Source organism: Trichechus manatus, unplaced genomic scaffold (assembly GCF_000243295.1).
Source record: "Trichechus manatus latirostris isolate Lorelei unplaced genomic scaffold, TriManLat1.0 scaffold00004, whole genome shotgun sequence".
NCBI lineage: Eukaryota > Metazoa > Chordata > Mammalia > Sirenia > Trichechidae > Trichechus > Trichechus manatus.
Window position 1 is genome coordinate 31,317,663 of NW_004443940.1, and position 20,397 is coordinate 31,338,059.

General features: G+C 44.3%; 1 protein-coding gene across 1 annotated transcript; it reads right to left on the reverse strand.

The window, feature by feature from the left end:
• Positions 1 to 2,009: 2,009 nt before the first annotated feature.
• On the reverse strand, positions 2,010 to 12,818 carry PDCL3 (phosducin like 3). The gene is made up of 6 exons (XM_023734023.1): positions 12,700 to 12,818; positions 10,238 to 10,367; positions 8,051 to 8,141; positions 7,649 to 7,792; positions 6,672 to 6,880; positions 2,010 to 2,941 (listed from the first exon to the last, which is right to left on the reverse strand). The coding sequence occupies exons 1-6, from the start codon at positions 12,703 to 12,705 to the stop codon at positions 2,799 to 2,801; spliced, it is 723 nt and encodes a 240-aa protein (XP_023589791.1). The 5' UTR covers positions 12,706 to 12,818; the 3' UTR covers positions 2,010 to 2,798.
• Positions 12,819 to 20,397: the final 7,579 nt, after the last annotated feature.

Below are 20,397 nucleotides of genomic sequence, written 5' to 3' on the forward strand. Positions count from 1 at the left end.
TGTATCTGATTATATATAGTCTTATTCCATTCCACATCTCCCAATCATTTACTAGCTCAATATGTCTGGAACCTTTCCTCAGTGATCACTTAAGAAAGAACTGTTGTTGAGTCAGTTCCAACCCATAGCGACCCTATGTACAACAGAACAAAACGCTGCCCAGTCCTGCGCCATCCTCACAACTGTTGTTGTGCTTGAGTCCATTGCTGCAGCCACTATGTCAATCCATCTCGTTGAGAGTCTTCCTCTCTTTCACTGATCCTCTACTTTACCAAGCATGATGTCCTTCTCCAGGGACTAGTCCCTCCTGATAACATGTCCAAAGTACATCAGACGAAGTCTCGCCATCCTCGCTTCCCAGGAGCACTCTGGCTGTACTTCTTCCAAGACAGAGAAAGAACTGCCAGGAAAGAAGCACCCAGCACTCAAGTCCCACTGAAGAAAGGACTAACACCCTTCCCCACTGAACAACAGAAAACAGACTACGGTATCCTTCCTGCCCATTTTCCTCTGGTGACTATGTGTCTCTGCTGTGGAATTACATGACCTCAATGTTTACGAGCCAAGTTTTATTGTCAATGTCACATGAGCAATCCTCCAAATGAAATAAGAGGTTAATGGTGTACAGACTGTGGGGAGTCTCCCAGAATTAATTAAACTATAGAAACGTGAAGATCGGGCTCCAAATCACAACACTGCTTTTAGGATAGAAATTATTTCTTTTTTTAATTTTATTGTGGTAAGAATACATAATACAAAACTTGTCACTCTAACCATTTTTAAGGGTACAATTCAGTGACACTAATGACATGAACTCTTTTCACATCAAGTTCAGTCAGCATGACTACAAAGCTGCCTGGGTCCTGGTGTTCTCTTGGTCAGGGTTCATTAGCCAGCCTCACTGGCTCCTGATTTTCTCGAGCCCAACCAAGGGCTTTGGTCTGCCATGAAGGGAAGACGATGACACACAGTTGTCCCACGTACACAGATCAAAGCGGCAGAGTGAGTATGGGCTCCACAGCGCACTGCCACCTGCCACTCTCCATCACCGCGGACACAGCTCTGTCCCTCGTGTGTGCACCACAGCTCTCAAGCAAACGCGGCGCTTCAGCTCCTCCCCTTTGTTTTTCCCGGGGCATTTCATTTCAATGTCAGCCACCAAAAGAAAATCGCAGAAAGCAGCTCTCCTACACAACCCATGAAACCAGCATACAAGTGACAGCATTGACCAAGTTTATTTCAACCCTGCAATTAAAATTTCATGAAAAACCCTGTAAGGTGAACGGTTACAGACTAGGTTCTGATCAGCAGCACTGACTCTCATTTACAGAAGAAAAAAACACTAACATAGACACTTCAGACAGATGAAAATGGTCACAGCTGCTTGCTATTCTTTGAATCATAGCAAAAAATTTTACAATAGCCTGAAGGAACTGTTTGATTCTTATTGCTAAGATTTGAACCAGCATTAGGCACTACCTCATTCAACATAAATACTAGGAAATTATATCTCCCCAAATTTTTCTGTCATCAACGTAAACTTGACAAAAAGTGCTAAATGCTAAGGATTCTGGTTCAAAAAACATCTTTTTTTGATTGAGACATAGTTTATCTGTTTGTTATGGATTGAATTGTGTCCCCAAAAAATGTCCGTCAACTTGACTAGGCCATGATTCCCAGGATTATGTGGTTGTCCTCCATTTTCTGATCTAATTATACTATATGCTGTGAATCCGAACCTGTGATGTTAATGAGGCAGGATTAGAAATAGTTAATGAGGCAGGACACAATCTACAGGATTAGGTTGTATCTTGAGTCAATGTCTTTTGAGATATAAAAGAGAGAAGTGAGCATAGAGGGACCTCCCACCACCAAGAAAGAAGAGCCAGAAGCAGAGTGTGTCCTTTGGACCCAGGGTCCCTGTGCTGAGAAACTCCTACACCAGGGGAAGATTCATGACAAAGACCTTCCCCCAGAGCCAAGGGAGAGAGAAAGCCTTCCCCTGGAGCTGCAACCTGAATTCAGACTTCTAGCCTCCTCAACTGTGAGAGAATAAATTGCTATTTGTTAAAGCCATCCACTGGTGGTATTTCTATTATAGCAGCACTAGATAACTAACATCTTATTTCCAAAAAGAATTTCATGTGGCCTTTTACGATAATCAAGATTAGCTGACATTTTAAGTTTGAGGCAGTATTACTTTAACTAGAAAACAAATAAAACTTAAAGAAAGATGGCAGTAAATTGGAATCTTTCAGTTATTGCTTTGATAAAATCATATGCTTCATAAAAATTATTGCCTTTCTTCTAAATGGAATAAATACTAAGATTGTTTTTCCTACAGGTCATTCTTATACTTTTATTGGAGTTAATAATACTGCTCCTACCTTTATAAAAGAATAAAGAAAAACAATAATGTAACTATAAAGCTTAATTCATAACTTTTTCTATTGTATAATTTATTCACATTTAAAAACTCCATATTCCTTTTTATACAGTATATGTCAGCAGGCGGTGAATAGACCTTCATGGCTTATTTAAAATGTAAGTGAGGAAAACGTCTCTTACACCAATATCTGGTTTTTATTTTTATTAAGGAAGTGTCATTAATTTAAAGAGATGCAAAAAAATTTAAAAAGGTTCCCAGCAATGATTATTTCTGAGATGTATAAGATTTTCAACATAATTTTATATAAAAGGCTAAAAACTAAAGGATTAAGTTCTGCATTTTCTTTTTTTAAAAAATCCAGGTGATGTGTCACATCAAGAACGTTCGGTGGGTTGTCACTGCTGGCGCCTCAGTCACCCTCGGAATCACTGCCTCTCCTCATGGGGACGGAGCACCGCACCGACGACAGTAACGTGTCTTCTACTGGTTTCTTGGGGTTCTCCTCCAGGTCTGTCTTGATTGCTCCAGATTCAGACAATTTCCACTCCAACTCTAGGTGACAGAGAAAAAGCACATCGACTAAGGAACAGTCCCGGACGGGCCCTTCACACTCTGCGGTTCACCAAGTTACATTTTTGTCGAAGTAGAAACTAAATCATCAAGATTTGATGACAATTTAATTTTCATGCCATAATGTTAAGCTGACTAGAAGAGAAGAGAAAAATCAGACCTTTAATAAAGGAAGATGCAAAATACTTTCAAACACTTTTTTAGAAGATGAGAAATTACATAAATTGGAAACTGTGGAAATTACAAAAAAAAAAAACAAAGGCTACACTTGTCTTCTAATGACTAGTTTCTCAGCTGAGACAATTACCAGGAAAGAAATTAACGTTCATAGTCCTGCTGGCAAGCTAATCATTACATCTAATTTTAGTTAATAAGAGGAAATTCTGAAGCCTCACACCCAGTATCTCAGCCTATTATAGTCAAAAGACAAATGCATGACACTCTGGAACTGCTTTATTCCTACCAAGTAATAATAATAATTTAAAAAGTACCTGAAAGTAAAGAATCAGTAACTAAAGGCTCAGATCCTATACTTCTCATACTCAGTGAAACTATACACAGCTGTGAGATGTTTATGAAGCAAAATCAACTGGTATGTTTTCCTACTGCAGACAAGAACCCAAGCAAAGCGAAAGAACTAGCCAACAGACTCTAATACAAACAGCCTGGATTTCAGTTACACCTGATTTCAATGTGCATCAATGCAGTGATGCTCTGCTAATTACGTACTTCAGTAAAAATCTGACCATCAATTTTATTGAAACCATATTAATTTGAAGTGCTCTATGCAGATGAACAGGAGCCCTGGTGGCTCAGTGGTGAAGAGCTCAGCTGCTAACCAAAAGGTCGGCAGTTCGAATCCACCAGCCACTCCTTGGAAACCTTATGGGGTAAGTTCTACCCTGTCCTATAGGGTAGCTATGAGTCGGAACCGACTTGACGGAAACAGGTTTGGGTTTTTCTGGATGCAGAAATAACACCGGTATTTTCAGCACTAGGTATCACGGATGAACACGATGAAAAGTCAACAGATTTCTTCAAACTCTTAAGATTTCTAAAGGGACAGCAGCCAGCTGAACGGACACAGGAAATTCGGAGTGGGAAGGAGGAGTGTGCTGTCACATTACAGACAGAACAACTAGGGTCACATAACAACGTGTGTATAAATTTTTGTATGAGAAAAAAAAAACCTCGTAAGATTTCTGATTCTTGACTCTAAAATATATTTATATATCTATGCATATTTATATATCCATGTTGTCACTGGCTGCCGAGTTGTTCCAACTCACAGTGACCTCATCTAACAGAGTAGAACTGCCCCACAGGGTTTCCTAGGCTGTAATCTTTATGCGAGCAGATCGCCAAATCTTTCTCCCATGGACTAGCTGGATGGGTTCTAAACTGCTAATTTTTCGTTAGCAGGCCAGTGCCACCAGGGAGATATATGTCTGTATTTAATGTTATTATTTATATGCAATAATCATTATTAACACAAACTTGGCTAATCCTCAAACATGACTGTTTCTAGAAACAAAGACTGCAACCACTATTGTATACCTATCTTTCTCCCCTTACGGTACATTCAAAAAAGTCAAAATAAAATGCAGACATATTTAGTTTGAAACGCCGTATGCCTTTGAATACTAATGAACTGTTGTCCTTTATATACATATTTGTGTGTGTGTGTGTGTGTGTGTGTGTATGCGCACGCGCGCGCGCAGTTTTTTCCCAGTTGAGTATTTCAGCAGTTCTAAGAATGGCAGCGGTTAGGCATCTCACCTCCTCTAATGTCACGAGGGGGAGGAGATAGAATCAAGGTCGGCATTAGCCCAAGGCAGATCCTATGAGGCAGAGGTCAGACAAACCTCCCCTCTCCACCCTTTTTACCAATTCAGACACCAGACATTCCTCCCACGGCACTTCTCCTCTGCTGGGTTCACTAATTCGTTGCAATGGCCACAAAACTCACAGACCATACTCACGATTATGAGGTTTATTAGGGAAGTAACAGGTTACAATTCAGGGTCAGGAAGGACTCAAGATATAGTTCTTCAATCAGGACAGCCTCTCTCTGGCCCTTGGCTCCTAGGCCCAGCCTCTGCCTTGCTCTGGCAAGTGTTACAAAGCTCTTTACCTCTGCCAATAAGTACTCGGAGACAACCGACTCCATCAGTAAGTCTTGACCCAAAGGTGCTCAGTTCTCTCGCTCTATGGGTCAGCATGCCCACTGTAGACTCCATGGGCTGGGAAGGCCATTACACCTTCTTGTGCCAGTCTCCTGGTTCTGCTGCTGCCATGTCTCTGCTGCGCTTGCTGCTGCTTCTCAGGCCTTCTCCAGTGTTACAGCTGTCTCCTGGGTCTAAGAGGTTCTCAGCACAAGGACCCCAAGTCCAAAGGACACACTCTACTCCCAACTCTTCTTCCTTGATGGTAGTAAGGTCCCCTCCGCAGACTTTGGGATTGGCTTCTTTTAAGCCTAGTGGGATGGTAAAACTGACCTATCCCCTCGCTAGGGTTCCATATACCTTATTTGCATGGTCCCACCCTAGCAAGGGTGCCATGTACCTTATTTTCATTATTAGTAAGCTGTCCAATCCCCTTGGTGGGCCACAAGCACCTTATCTGCATAGTCCCACCCAATCATTCTGTGGGAGTTACAAGACCATGCATGGCTAAACCAAAACGAAACTAAATCTGCTGTTGTTAAGTCAATTCCGACTCATACTGACCTTTTAGGACGCAGCAGAGCTGCCCTCACAGGGTTTCGAACGAGTGACTGGTGGATTCAAACTGCTGACTTTTTGGTTAGTGCCAAGCTCTGAACCACTGTGCCACCAGAGCCCCATGCAGGGCTAGAAGGGCCATATTAGGTAAATCACTGTACTGCAGTAGTAAATAAAGTCATGTTTTAAAATTATGTTTTTAAAGACTAGTAAAGCATAGACGGATATAATATTTCAATAAAGAGATACGGAATTTCACTTGGCCTCAGGTCGATATACACACATTGTATGTATATATGTATACTGACATCTCCAGGTGTAACAGATGAGAAGAAAAGGAATAAAAAACATATCCTTCAGGGAGTTAAGAGGCAGAATTAAAGAGACTTTTAAGTTGAAAAGCTACTAAGATATTCAACTGAGAAAATATTTCTATAGAAAAAGCTAACGTGTGTATCAGCATTTGTCACCAACATGTCATGTACATGAAATAAAAAGTGAATGATGTGATGTTGAGCTGTAACTTAGAGCACATTAAACCACAGAAACAAACTACACTAGCCAAGAATATAAAACAAACCTATATTTAAATCCACTGTGCCTTCCTTTAACTGAAAATTATCAGGCCCAGTTTTCACTGCCCCGAGTAAACCAAATCAAACCAAACCCGTTGCAGTTGAGTCGATTCCAACTCACAGTGACCCTATAGGACAGAGCAGAACTGTCCCAGGGGTTTTTCAGGGAGTGGCTGGTGGATTCGAATTGCCGACCTTTTTGGTTAGCAGCTGAGCTCTTAACCACTGCTCTGATCACTAGTCTAAAATGAGAGATGAAATGTGCTTCTTCCCTTTTAACAACCACTCACACGGAGGCACAGGTGAACTTAACAAATCATCATAACACGTGTTTAGGAAGTGGGTACTCTCTTCAATAGAAATATCCTGCTGCCATCCCTGATGTGACTTTGCCCATTTCTGAGACCTCCTTACCTTCTCTTGTCAGGTTCATGCCACCGAACACTAGAGGACCAATAAACTGAGCTTTGATATCTCCTTCAAGGTAAACAAATATCGTGGGCAGATTCCTATCAGGATAATTGGGTATGCAGGTTGTTGAAATGGCTTTGATAAATTTAACATCAGGAAACTTCCTTGCAAGTCCACTGAAGTGTTGATTTATCAGGGCACAGAGGGGAATCCTAGAAAACAGAAAGAAAGAGGAGGAGGCATGGCTATGATTCTGTATTTACACAAAACAAAGCTCAACTACCCTTCCGCCCTGTATAAAACCTCATAATGGCATCGCAAGTCATTCTGCTCTAGCTAAGATCAACTAGCATTTTTTAAAACCTTTCTAATGCATCCAGGAAAAACGCAGAACTCAAAATCAAAGTCCAATTTAATTTGGCCCAATAATAAGATGGAAAAATAGCTTATATGTAAAAGATAATCACTACACCCTTCTTTAAGGTTGAATGAGAGAACATTCAAGATTCAGAATGTGTGAGATAGGTCAGAAAGCATTTCCTGCTTTATAGACGCTCCTAGCCAACTGACGGCTCTATTGTACAAGAACAAGATCGGACAGGTGGGAAATAATGGGCAAATGCTGCACCAATTCCCATGGAAAATGATTGTAAACGTCACCCTTGCCATCCACAAGAGTGATGAATTACACAGAACTCTGAAATGCCAGACCTTCTCCAGATGGGTAAATAACTTAGGAATTCCTTTTCAACAAAAGAAAAGTCTTCATTACCACGTTAACAAAGACACGAGGCTAATATATTAGTCACAAATATTAACTTGAAAGTCTTAACATGAAAATCAGGCATTAAGGTTTGTGAAAATTGGCAATCAAAACACGTCACAATGCTAATAAACTCTACAGTATGGATTAAGCTCAAGGTGTTCAGGACATAAATTCAAACAAACATTTTTAAAGACAACGCGTAAGAGCAGCTCACCCTTGTCTGTAAAGGTGCAAGATTACCCACAAGCCCTCACCAGCTTTGGTAACTTCTTGAACATAATCCTTTCCTGAGATCTCCAAAACTTCTCCAAATTGATTCTTCAGTTTAGCTGCTTTCCACTCGGCCAGCCTTTGCTGCCTGCACAACAGGAGAAAAACGCCTTATATTCACACATACATGCGCCCACACTGTATCTTTCAGACAGCAACCTTTGTAAAAGGTCCAGGTTTATTTATTTGCCTCAAGACAAAACCTCAGACAGTTCACTGCAATCTGCAATCTTATTATTTAATTAGTCCTTCCCAAATGCTATCTTAGCCAGAAAATTAATTTTTTACAGGACACACATTTTATTATCAAGCAAAAAACCAAACTGTCCCTCTGGGCAGCACTAACCTGTACATTTCAATAGCACGTTCATCCTCCTCGTTAAATTCATCTTCCTTATCTTCCAGCTCTTCCAAAGTCATAGCTTCATACGTTTTCACTGAAAGTAGTTACGTTAGCAAAAAGCAAAACATTGAAAAGACGAAGAAGCACATGCTTTGGTTTTTTCTCTTCACTCTTCTCCTAAAGATGTGCACGCCACACCAGAAGACCCCCAGCCCACCAAAACCAAAATAAAAGGTATTTAAGGCATTACACTAATAAGTAAGAAACCGAGGGTATTTTAAAAAGACGCAACTACGCTGACATCTACAGGCGTGACTGTCTTACCTCTGCACAGTAATAAGGATACGGATGAGGAGTCTCTCACAGACAGGGAGTGTCAAAGTTCTCACCTCTCCCAAGGAGACGGAGGAACCTGGTCAGTGTCCCCGGGAGCACACCTTCCTGGAGCTAAAGGGGATTATCACACCACTTTTTGGTCCTTTCTTATGAGGGACAGGCAGCCTATCTTTTTCTAACCAATTACTATAAATCCTGTAGCTTCTTTTTCTTGCTATAAACATTCATCACATCAGGCTTTCGTCCCTCTCGTCAACGCCACAAAACCGCTCTTATCAAGGTCAACAACGGTCTCCAACAACTCTTAGTCCTTGTCTCCTTGATGGATGAGCAGCATCTCACCCAACCGATCACTGCTCCTCCCTGAAAGACCTTCCCCCCGGCTTCCAGGACGCCCCTCTCCTCTGATCTCTATGGCTGGCGCTCCTTCGGATCCTTTGCTGACTGGCATTTCCCAAGGCTCACACCTGGGAGACTCCTTGTCTTCTTTATCGATACCCACTCCCTTGACGATCGCATCCACTCTCGTTGCTTTAAATACTAGCAATATTCTGACAACTCCCAAATTTATGCCTCCAGCCCAGACCCACCTTCCCACCTAACGTCTCCATTTGTCTAATAAGCATCTCACACTTACGATGGCCCAAACTGAGTTCCTGCTTTTACCCTCCAAATGTGCTTGTCTCTCAGCTCTCCCCATCGCAGTTGGTAGTAACTTCTCCTAGTTGTTCAAGCCCAAAGCCCTGCTGTCAACCTTGACTCATCTTTCTCTCACACCTCACATAAGATCCACCAGCAAATCCTGCCCCAGAGGGTCTTCTAGGCTGTAATCTTTATGGGAGCAGATCACCAGGTCTTTTCTCCCATGGAGTGGCTGGGGTTAGAACCGCCAATCTTTCAATTAGCAGCTGAGCACTTTAACCATTGCACCACCAGGGATCCTTACAATAGGAAAAAAAAAAAACCCACTGCTGTCAACTTGATCCCGACTCATAGCGACTCTACAGAACAGAGTAGAACTCCCCCATAGGGTTTCCAAAGAGTGGCTGGTGGATTCGAACTGCCAACCTTTTGGTTAGCAGCCATAGCAGTTAACCACTACGCCACCAGGGCTCCACAGCAGCATCTAGCACATAGTATTCATTCAGTAAACATTTGCCGGATAAATGCTTTGCAATAAATCCTTCTCTCAATAAATCCTTCTCTAAATCAGCTGTAAACAGGGCACAAAGGGACTAGCTCCTGTGATCGGCTGATCTCAAACGCTGGCACACATCAGCAATCTCTTCAGGCTCTCGTTGAAAATGCAGATTCTGGGCCCCACCTCCAGTCTGACTCAGTAGGGACTGGGAGTTATTTTTACAAGCACCCCAACAGATTCCAATTCAGGTAGTACAGACCCCACATACTGCAAACATCTCATGTCTCCCCAGATTAAGCTATTTTAATTTAATGTTATCAATCAAACCACAAAGACAGCAAAGTGAAACCTCAGAAGAACAGAAACACTAAAAGCTTCTTTTGCACAAATTTTCACGACATCATCCACAGGGAATCACACACCACAAGTCAGACACAGAGGTACTTTCTTCAGGGTCATCACAGAATCACCCGACACAGACATAGAACCGTGGAACTGAAAGGAGCTCTAAAGTCCCCCCAACTCCCCGGCCCAGGAGGTGAGGGCTAGAGACATCCTGTGACTCGTCTGAGGCCGCACGGATTGTCTCCTCGCCGGCACTGCAGCCCGTCTCCTGCCTCTTGCTCAAAGGATCCTAGCGGCAGTGGTTACAGGTTTAGAAAGCTGCTTCCTAACCGGACAGACAGACAGGGAACGAAGACGAGCAAGCTCACCAACTGCCTCCTGAAGGGCTCGCCGCTCCTCCTCTTCTGCTTCCTTTTCCAATTCTCCCGAACTCTCCTTTGAGGGCAAGATGCCCTTTTTGCGTAAGATGTCATTCCACTCGGTGTCTGCATTGGGGTCCTAGAATGCGAAAATCAAGAATACCATGTGTCATGGATTGAATTGTGTCCCCTAAAAATTTCTGTCAACTTGGCTAGGTCATGATTTCCAGTATTGTGTGATTGTCTACCATTTTGTAATCTGATGTGATTTCCCTATGTGTTGTAAATCCTATCACTATGATGTAATAAAATGGATGAGTGACAGTTACACTGATGAAATCTACAAGATTAGATAGTGTCCTAAGCCAATTTCTTTTGAGATATAAAAGAGAGAAGCAAGCAGAGAGACACGGGGACCTCATACCACCAAGAAAGCAGCGCCAGGAGCAGGGCGAGTCCTTTGGACCTGAGGTTCCTGTGCTGAGATGCTCCCAGACCAAGGGAAGACTGATGCATCTCAAGGACCTTCCTTCCGACAGAGAGAGAAAGCCTTCTCCTGCAGCTGATGCCCTGGATTTGGACTTGTAGCCTACTAGATTGTCAGAAAATAAATTTCTCTTTGTTAAAGCCATCCACTTGTGGTATTTCTGTTGTAGCAGCACGAGGTGACTAAGACAGCATGGATGCAAAGTCCAGTGTGGGGGCTACCATATTGGGCAAGGGGTCAAGTGGGTAAGGTGGTGGGAAGAACACCATGGATGCAAAGTCCAGTGTGGGGGCTGCCATATTGGGCAAGGGGTCAAGTGGGTAAGGTGGTGGGAAGAGAGGAATGCGAGCCAAATTATTCTGTGGCCTATCTCTGAGAAGGTGACAAATGTCCACAGCTTCTGTCCCAACCTTACACTCCTCCCCCTCTACCCAAGGAGTAGCTGGTCTTGGGTAACAGTCAGGATATGATGTGCAGACTGGCATCAGACCTAGCCTCTATTAATGACTTGGAGTGACTCATTCAACAGATATTTATAAATTATGGAGCCCTGGTGGTACCGTCGTTAAGTGCTCAGCTGCTAACCAAAAAGTCAGTGGAGGGAAGCCACCGGGAGAAAGATGTGGCAATCTGCTTCAGTTAATATCATAGCCTTGGAAACCATATGGGGCAGTTCTACTCAGTTCTATAGGGTCATTATGAGTCGGAATGGACTCCACAGCAACGGGTTTATACATAAACTACTGTACTCAACAGGAGGGAAGCTGGGTGTTACAGTGGAGAAGAGACAAGCAATGAGCAAATATACAAACATACAGTTACAAGTTGTGGTCGGTGCAATGACCAACAACCACACTGCTGGAGAGTTACAGGGGCTCTCGTTCCACAGAAGTTCTCTCAGAAAAGCTAACATTTAACCATCACCACAGGGTGAGAAGGAACCGAACAGGAGGTCGAAAGTTTAGGAAAAAACTTTCCAGGCACAGGGCCTAAGAGCTGAGAGGCTCTGACATCTTGCGCATCAGAAAGCCCCGAGGGGCTGCAGGCATCTCAAAGGGGATCGAAGAGCCCGACGCCAGACTGACCCAGTTCTCTAACGGCCAAACCTGAGAGGAAGAGCTGGGACCCCACGGAGCAGTTAACAAGAGCTAACACTTACGAAGCACTAGGGACAGGGCACTCTTCTAACTGCTCTACTGCATCTACTACCCCGGAGAAGGACATCAGGCTTGGTAAGCTACAGGGTCGGCAAAAAAGAGGAAGACCCTCCACGAGATGGACTGACACAGTGGCCGCAACAATGGTCGCGAGCATAACGACTGTGAGGATGGCGCAGGACCCGGCAGTTTCGTTCTGTTGTACACGCGGTCACTATGGGAGGGAACCGACTCAACGGCACCTTACAACTCACATAACCTTCCCAGAAGCCTAGGACTGACACGCATTTAGAAAAATACTGACACCCCGCAACAACCGGATTCGAAAGGGAGCGCACCCCAAACGGAAGAGCAACCCGGGGCGGGGGGAGTCAGGAACACGAGTTCCACCAGTTTCACGTGGTAGGACCCTCCCGCGGGATCCTTCACTCCTCTGAGCCTCCGCTTCCATATCCGTACAATGGGTCCGTAACACACCTGCTCAGGTGATCACGGGAGTTAACGAATAGGAAGTCATTTTATCAGGTGGCATCCGGCAAGTCCTTCACGGGCCCCGGGAGGGGCCGACCTCGCCCAAAAGAAGCCAGATAGTGGGGGGCATTAAGGGGTCACCCTAGAACTTGGGGCCCAGCCCGCACGTCCGGGGCGGAACGACGCCCGCCCGGCCGCACTGCGCCTGCGCGGGGTCTGGATGCGCGTGGTCTTCTTCCCGTCTCGGAGGCCGGCGCTTCTAGTAGGCCGGTCGGGAACGTTCGCCGCCGGCTCGGCCCGAGTGGGATAAACTGACAGCCGCGGCCTCCAGACCCCGCGCCTCCCACCGCGCTTACCTGCATCTCGTTCCCAATCGCTCAAGCCAGGCCGGCCGCTGCACCCCCGGCCTCAGCTCGTTTCTGCGCACGCGCCTAGCCACCGCCTCGTCTCCATCCTGGCTTTAGCCCCGCCCACTAGGGGCGAGCTGGGCGGAGCCAGAGACGAAGCCGAGGTCTCTGAGCCTGCGTCTGCTCCTTGAGGAACCGGCGCGGGACCTCTGCGCATGTGCCAGCCTCGCGTCAGGCGGGGCCCAGGAGCTCACGTGACTGTAGCAAAGGGTCGGGTCTACCTTATTTGGTGTCAAGCGGAGGAGTGGTTCAGCTGGGCGTGGGTGCCCGCTGGCGACGCGCCTTCTTCAGCTACAAACCCAAACCTGTAAGGAAGTCTGAGCTCCGTCGCGGGCAAGGCCCGCTTCAACTAAGAAGTCGGAAGTGGAAATGTGTCTCGGGGACCCGATGTTACAGTTAGCAATGATGCAGGTTGCCTGGAATTCAGCCACTATCATTTCAGTATCGGATAAGGCAATTTATTCATAAAGCAAATGTTTATTGAGCGCCTACTATGTACCAAATACTATTCTAGGCTCTGCAGATACAGCAGTGATAAAAACACAAAAAGGTGGAAGTCATTTCACTTGTTTGAGCCTCAGGCGACCCTATCTGCAAAACTCCTTGGTAAAAATCAGCAGTCTGAATAGCAAAATGTAAGTGCTGTGTCCCAGGGCCTCTGTCGACCCAGCGCTCTGAATTAATAGAGCACTCAACGGGGTTCCCCACCCCCCGCCCTGGAAGGAGCTCTGGTGGCGCAGTGGTTAAAGCCTCGGCTGCCAGCCGAAAGGTCCCAAAATGTCAGCAGTTCCAATCGGTGATTTGAATCCACCAGCCACTCCCGGGAGAAAAGTGGCACTCTGCTTCCGTAAAGATTAAAGCGTTGGAGACCCTATGCGGCAGTTCTACTCTGTCCTGTACCTCCCCTCTCCCCGACCCCCCCAAAAGACCCAAACCATTGCCATCGAGTCCCTACGACAGAGTAGAACTACCGCATAGAATTTCCAGGGAGCGGCTGGTGGATTCAAACAGCCGACCCTTTCGTGAGCAGCCCTAGCTCTTAACCACTGCGCCACCAGGGTTCCAATTTGTCCTGCAGGGTCACTGTAAGTCAGAGTCCACTCCACTGCAGGGGGTTTGGTTTTTGGTGTTTTGGTTTTTTTTCTTCGTTCCTCCCTGGAGAAGACCCCTGGTGGTGGCGCAGTGGTTAAGGCTGGGCTGCTCACCAAAAGTTCGGCGGTTTGAACCCACCAGCTTGTCAGCGGGAGAAAGATATGGCAGTCTGCTTCCTAAAGATTTACAGCCTTGGAAACCCTATCGGCCAGTTCTACTCCGTCATATATTGTCACTGTGAGTCAGAATGGACTCAGTGGCAAAGAGTCTTTTGGTATTCCGCCCTGATATGGAAGGAAGCGTCCTGGACACATGAGCTAACTTGCTGCCTACTGGCAATGAAGCCGGTACAGATACTAGAGACCCACACTACCTCTGTATGGGGTAGTCACCAGGCTCCCAACCTTGGCTACTCATTAGAATCACCTGGGTGCCTTCAAAAACTTCAGCCGTCCAGGGACTCCATCCCCAAATGAAATACCTGGAGACGGGGCCTGGAGTTGATATTTTCTTAAAGGTCCCCAGGTGATGCTAATGGGCACAACCATTGATATAGAGTGAATAAAACGATTCCTTGAGAACAAGGGGCTTTGACGTAATAATTTATACGCATCATTAAGATTAACCTAACCCCTTTGCAGAGAGTTACAAGCCCTTTAAGACATTTGTTCATTATGTGTCAGCACAGTGTCTGTGAATGAATTTCCCCTGGTCTCACTACTGAACCCAGGGTTAGGACGAATTTGGGGTTAGCTCTCCCTTCCCCACAGCAATAAAGTGCATTTCTTACTTCCTTCCTTCATCCCAGCCTTAGCCTTTCCTGAGACCCTGTTTCCAAGACTCACCCTGTTCCAGTTGCCCCTTCACCACATGGTCCTTCTCTAGAAGGAGTTAAGAAGCCAAAGCCCATTCTCTGCTTCCCTCCTCTCAACGGGAGACATCCCCTCCAGCTCTTGTCAAAGTCTTCTTCTTTGTCTCTTGTGTTCCACATCAGAGTCCCTCTAACCTTCCCAGAGACTTCTTTCCATGATGCCGTCACTCTCAGCTCTGGAAAAAATAATCAGGGCTGGGAGAAAAAAATTAGAGGCATAAAACTGGGGTGGGGGGAAGGCAAAACTATTTCCATGTGCAGATGATACAGTATGATAACCAAAACCAAACCAAACTCTTTGCTGTCAAGTCAATTCCGACTCAGCGATCCTATAGGACAGAGTGAACTGCCCCAAAGGGTTTCCAAGGAGCGGCTGGTGGATTCGAACTGCTGGCCTTTAGGTTAGCAGCTGAACTCTTAACCACTGTGCCACCAGATCTCCATGGTATAATAATATACCTGAAAAAGCCAGGAGAATCAAGTCCTAAACTCATACTAACAATATAAGCATTCAGTATGGAAGCAGGACATAAAAATGACCTGAAAAAAACATATCCTTCATATATATTTACAATAAAAAACAAGAAGATATTATGGACCCCAGTTACAATAACAACAGAAAAGAAACAGCGTTTCGGAATAAACTTAAGACGTTCACAGAAACCTACATGAGAAAAATCATAGAACATTCCTGAAGATGCAAAAGTGAATTAGAACAAATGGAAAGACATCTTTCATTTTTTGATAGGATGACTCAACATCACAGAGATGTCAATTTTCCTCAAATTAATATGCAAAATTTAACATCTTCGTTTCAATTTTAAAAACCTAACAAATTATTTTCTAAGACTATACAGGTTGATTCCAAAGTTGTTGTTTTATGGGGAGAAACAGTTTTTATTCTCCTGGAATCCCGATTTCTGGGGCCCACACAGTTGGGGTGACGCACCCAGGCCATTTGCCCTTAGATGTCCTTTTGAACCTTGAGCCTTGAAGAAACTGGTTTTCTAAAAGTCCCTTCGAGTGAAACAATGGTCTAGATAAACTAGTAAGACCTTTTGCCTTGAGCATCATGCTCTTTTGAAGAATTCAGTCAGTTTCTGGAAACAGAGCCTTCAAAGTTCAGACCGAGAGCTGTTTTAGGGTAAATCAGCAGTTATTTTAATTGTTCTTCAAGGCAATGCTGTCTGAAATCCTTCCTGACCACAAATTGTTTATCAGTTCTGTTCTGGCCCTTTCTCCATGGCAATGCAGATAAGATTTGGAATAAGAGGGTTTCAAGGTTCTCTCATCTCCGGAACATTTCTGACTCTCTAGTTGAAAGTTACCCCAATTTATGAATTGTATATTCAATGAACTTCAGTCAATTTCTGTTGTTGGCTTAATATGACTTTTTGTTTTAACTACGGAAAAATAAACACACAAGAATATGAAAGGGGTGGGGGAGAGCTAGCCCTACCGGATATGAAAACACTGCGGTATTGATGCATGAGTAGACAGACAGATCAACAGAACAGCATAGCAAGTTCAGAACAGGTCCAGAATTAGAGCAAAGAACATATAAACATCATTGTATGCTTACGATGGCATCTCAATCCACTAGGGAAGGGGAACAGGCTTTTTGATAAATGGTGTTAGGACAATCAAATAGCCATTTGAAAATAGAGAATATTGGATACATACTTCACTGGGTATATCAGAATCAAAATTGAAAACATATAAATACTAGAAGAAAACGTGGGATAATCTCTTTATAACCTAATAATGGAGAAAGCCTTTGATGACTACTACTCAAAATTCAGAAGAAATAAGATGAAAAAATAATACATTTAACTACTTAAATTTTTTTTGGCATGGGAATAATGTATATAGCATGCTAATTTAGTATAAAGTAAAAGGTAAAATAAGAATATGTGTGCGTATAATCCTATTTGCTTAATTTTGCAAAAGGAATCACAGGGAGATGAAACGAGAAATTAGTGGAAATGATTATTGTGTGTAGGGGGGAGGTGGTAGGAAAAGGGATGGAAGTCAAAATTCTCTGATAAACTTCTATTCAAGGGCGATATAGGTTTTATGGGGCCTGAAGAACATTCAGTCATGGCGGACCTCTTTAAGAAAAGAATACAAAATTAGACATGCAAGTGAATATTTATTTAGAATGAAAAAAAAATTACAAATTACCGACTTTTAAAAGCTGACAAAGACCACAAACATCAAAAATCCAGAGAAATAACACGATATTGTTATTAATTAACTGTCTTACATGCGTATGCATTTGGCTGCTCACCAAAAGGTCAGCAGTTCAAATCCACCAGCCACTCCTTGGAAACCCTATGGGGGAGTTCCCACAGAGTCCCTATGAGTTGGAATCGACTCGACGGCAATCAGTTTTTACATGCTTATGTGATACTGTCTTAGTTATCTAGTGCTGCTATAACAGAAATACCACAAGCGGATGACTAACAAACAGAAATTTCTTCTCTCTCTGTCTAGGAGGCTAGAAGTTCGAATTCAGGGTGCTAGCTCCAGGGGAAGGCTTTCTCTCTGTCAGCTCTGGGAGAAGGTCCTTGTCATCAATCTTTCCCAGTCAAGGAACTTCTCAGCACAGGGACCGTGGGTCCAAAGGACACGCTGTGCTTCCTGTGCTTTCTTGGTGGTATGAGGTCCCCATGTCTCTGCACTTGCTTCTCTCTTTTATATCTCAAAAGAGGTTGACTTAAGACACAATCTTGTAGATGGAGTCCTGCCTTATTAACATAACTGCCGCTAATCCTGTCTCATTAACATCATAGAGGTAGGATTGACAACACATAGGAAAATCACATCAGATGACAAAATGGTGGACAGTCACACAATACTGGAAATCATGGCCTAGCTAAATTGATAGATGTTTGGGTGGAGGAGACACAATTCAATCCATGACAGATACCATAGACTAACTTCTGGCTCCATAGATGTCAAACTCTAGATCTATCTGAATAGCTCATTCCAAGGACAGAGCTCCACAGATTGCCTTCATATCACTTTATGTTCTCCGGCCCTGCAACTTCATGTCACAAGGCTGGGTGACTGGTCAGTGGCAGTGTTCCTGCAAGTCTTTCCTGCCCTGGAACGGCCAGCAATGACTCTACATGGAAGTAACTGCAAACTACATAAATGTGTATCAGTAAATATAATATCCCCAATCCAGCTTCGCCTTAGCCAGATTCCAAACACACTCATGGCTACTCCAATGCCATCTGACATGGAGAAGTGGCGGAGGACAGGGTGACTGAGGGGAAGTTGGAGTAGAAAGCAACAGTGATTTTAACTTCTTATGATGGAACTATCCTACTTCTGCAAACTTTTACAAAAGGACATATGGTCCCTATGAACACATTGCTAGGGCCTCTCCCAGTGCCTGGAGGAGCCTGAACAAATTAGGGGCCTGAATATCTTTTTGTCACTTAGAACTTTTGTTTTATACTTTGTGAAAGAGATCATTCAGACTTAGACAATTTTTTTTATTGTCACATGTTACTCTTGTGCGTATTTGAAAAGGAAAAGGAATTGGTTAAGGAATTTCTAAAGAAATGACAATAACATCACAATTGTCACCTGACTGACAGAGATTGTAAGATGTTCCTAATTTCAGAGATGTTAAAATGGGAAAAAGAAAAAGCCAGTAACACACCACCTTGCTTAGGAAACACAATTTCCAACAACGTCAAAGCCCTTGTTTCCACCTCTCTTCTTTCCATCTAGAGAGAACCACCCTCCCCACACACACAACCAAGTTAATTCCAGCTCATTATTCAGCTCTCAGTCCAGGTGTCTGGTCCGTGGTGAACTCTCTGCCCTGCCCTCTATCCCTTGGTTTTATGCTGGAATAGATGGAGCTCTGGTAGTGCAGTGGTTAAAGTGCTTGGCTGCTAACCAACCGGTCGGTAGTTGGAACCTACCAGCCACTCAGCAGGAGAAAGATGTGGCAGTCTGCTTCTGGAAAGATTTACAGCCTTGGAAACCCTATGGGGCAGTTCTATTCTGTCCTGTAGGGTCACTCTGAGTCAGAATTGACTTGACAGCACTGGTTTTTTGTTTTGTTTTGTTTTTTGTTTTTTGTTTTTTTCATGCTGGAATAGAATCATAGTCTCTTCTTGCAGAACTCTTAGCAGAAATTCACTGCTGTGATTATTTAACACCTTTTTCCCCACCGGAGAGTGAGCTTCACGAGAGCAAGGTTGATGTCTGTTTTTGCTCACCCCAGTGTCTGGCACAAGTAGCTGCTCAATTAGTATTTGCTGGATAAATGAGTGAAAGTTCATTTGTGTGTGTCTGTGCACATGTGTGTGTGTGTGTGTGTGTGTGTGAGAGAGAGAGAGAGAGAGAGAGAGATCCTCGCCCACCGCTCTAGCCTAACCCGCCACCCTTGCATTCCCACCCCGTCTCCTAGCCAGTCTCTGCTCCTTCGGGCTCCCCAAAACACGAAGCTCTCTCACATCTTCTTGTTTGGGGTCTGATTTTGGGGGTTCTTCCATGTCATCTTCTCTCACTCTTCTGCCTTCCTCTTTTTCTCCAGGAGGCACTGGACTTGTATCACCCACTACAAAATGGTAACAAACAGTGATCTAAAAAAAATTCAGAGAACAACAACCCAGAGAATGTCAGTTTCAAAGGTAAAAGAGTGACAGTGGCCTCTTGCTCTCTGGGGGATTCTAAGACAACAGCTGGCAGAAAGGCAGCCTGAGACGGCAGATTCCTCTCGTGGTTGGCGAAGATTCGAAGAGGTGTAAAAGGAAGCATCCCCTGTGGTTTTCCTATTAATAAGAGACCATTTGATTATTTGTAACTTCGTTTCCACTGATTAACCCTTTCTTTTTTCCTTGTGCAAAGCTTTAGGATGGTGGCATGGATTGAATTGTGTCCCCCAAAAATATGTGTCGACTTGGTTAAGCCATGTATGGTTGTCTCCCATGTGTTATAAATCATAATCTCTGCCTGTGGTTAAAGAGGATTAGGGTGGGATGTAACACCCTTACTCAGGTCACATCCCTGATCCAATGTAAAGGGAGATTCCCTGGGGTGAGGCCTGCACCACCTTTTATCTTACAAAAGATGAAAGGGAAGCAAGCAGAGAGTTGGGGACTTCATACCACCAAGAAAGCAGTGCCAGGAGCAGAAAATGTCCTTTGGACCTAGGGTTCCTACACAGAGAAGCTTCTAGTCCAAGGGAAGATTGATGACAAGGACCTTCCTCCAGAGCCAACAGAGAAAGCCTTCCCCTGGAGCTGATACACTGAATTTGGACTTTTAGCCTACGAGGCTGTGAGAAAATGTCTCTTTGTTGAAGCCATCCACTTGGGGTATTTCTGTTAGAACAGCACTAGATAACCAAGACGGGCAGCTTTCACCAGGTTCTTCCTCTGTCTGTTTATCTCTGGCAGTGTCTGTAATGACGTGAATTCTTCCTCCATATTTTCGCATGTTTGCTCACCAAAGAAATGGAAGACCTGGCCTTGGCCTGCCTGCCCTTCCTATCTCTCGTCACCATTGAGTCAACTCCGACTCACAGCGACCCTATAGAACAGAGTAGAACTACCCCACAGGGTTTCCAAGGAGCAGCTGGAGGATTTGAACTGCTGACCTTTTGGTTAGTGGCCGAGCTCTTAATCACTAGGCCACCAGGGCTCCGCTCTTCCTAT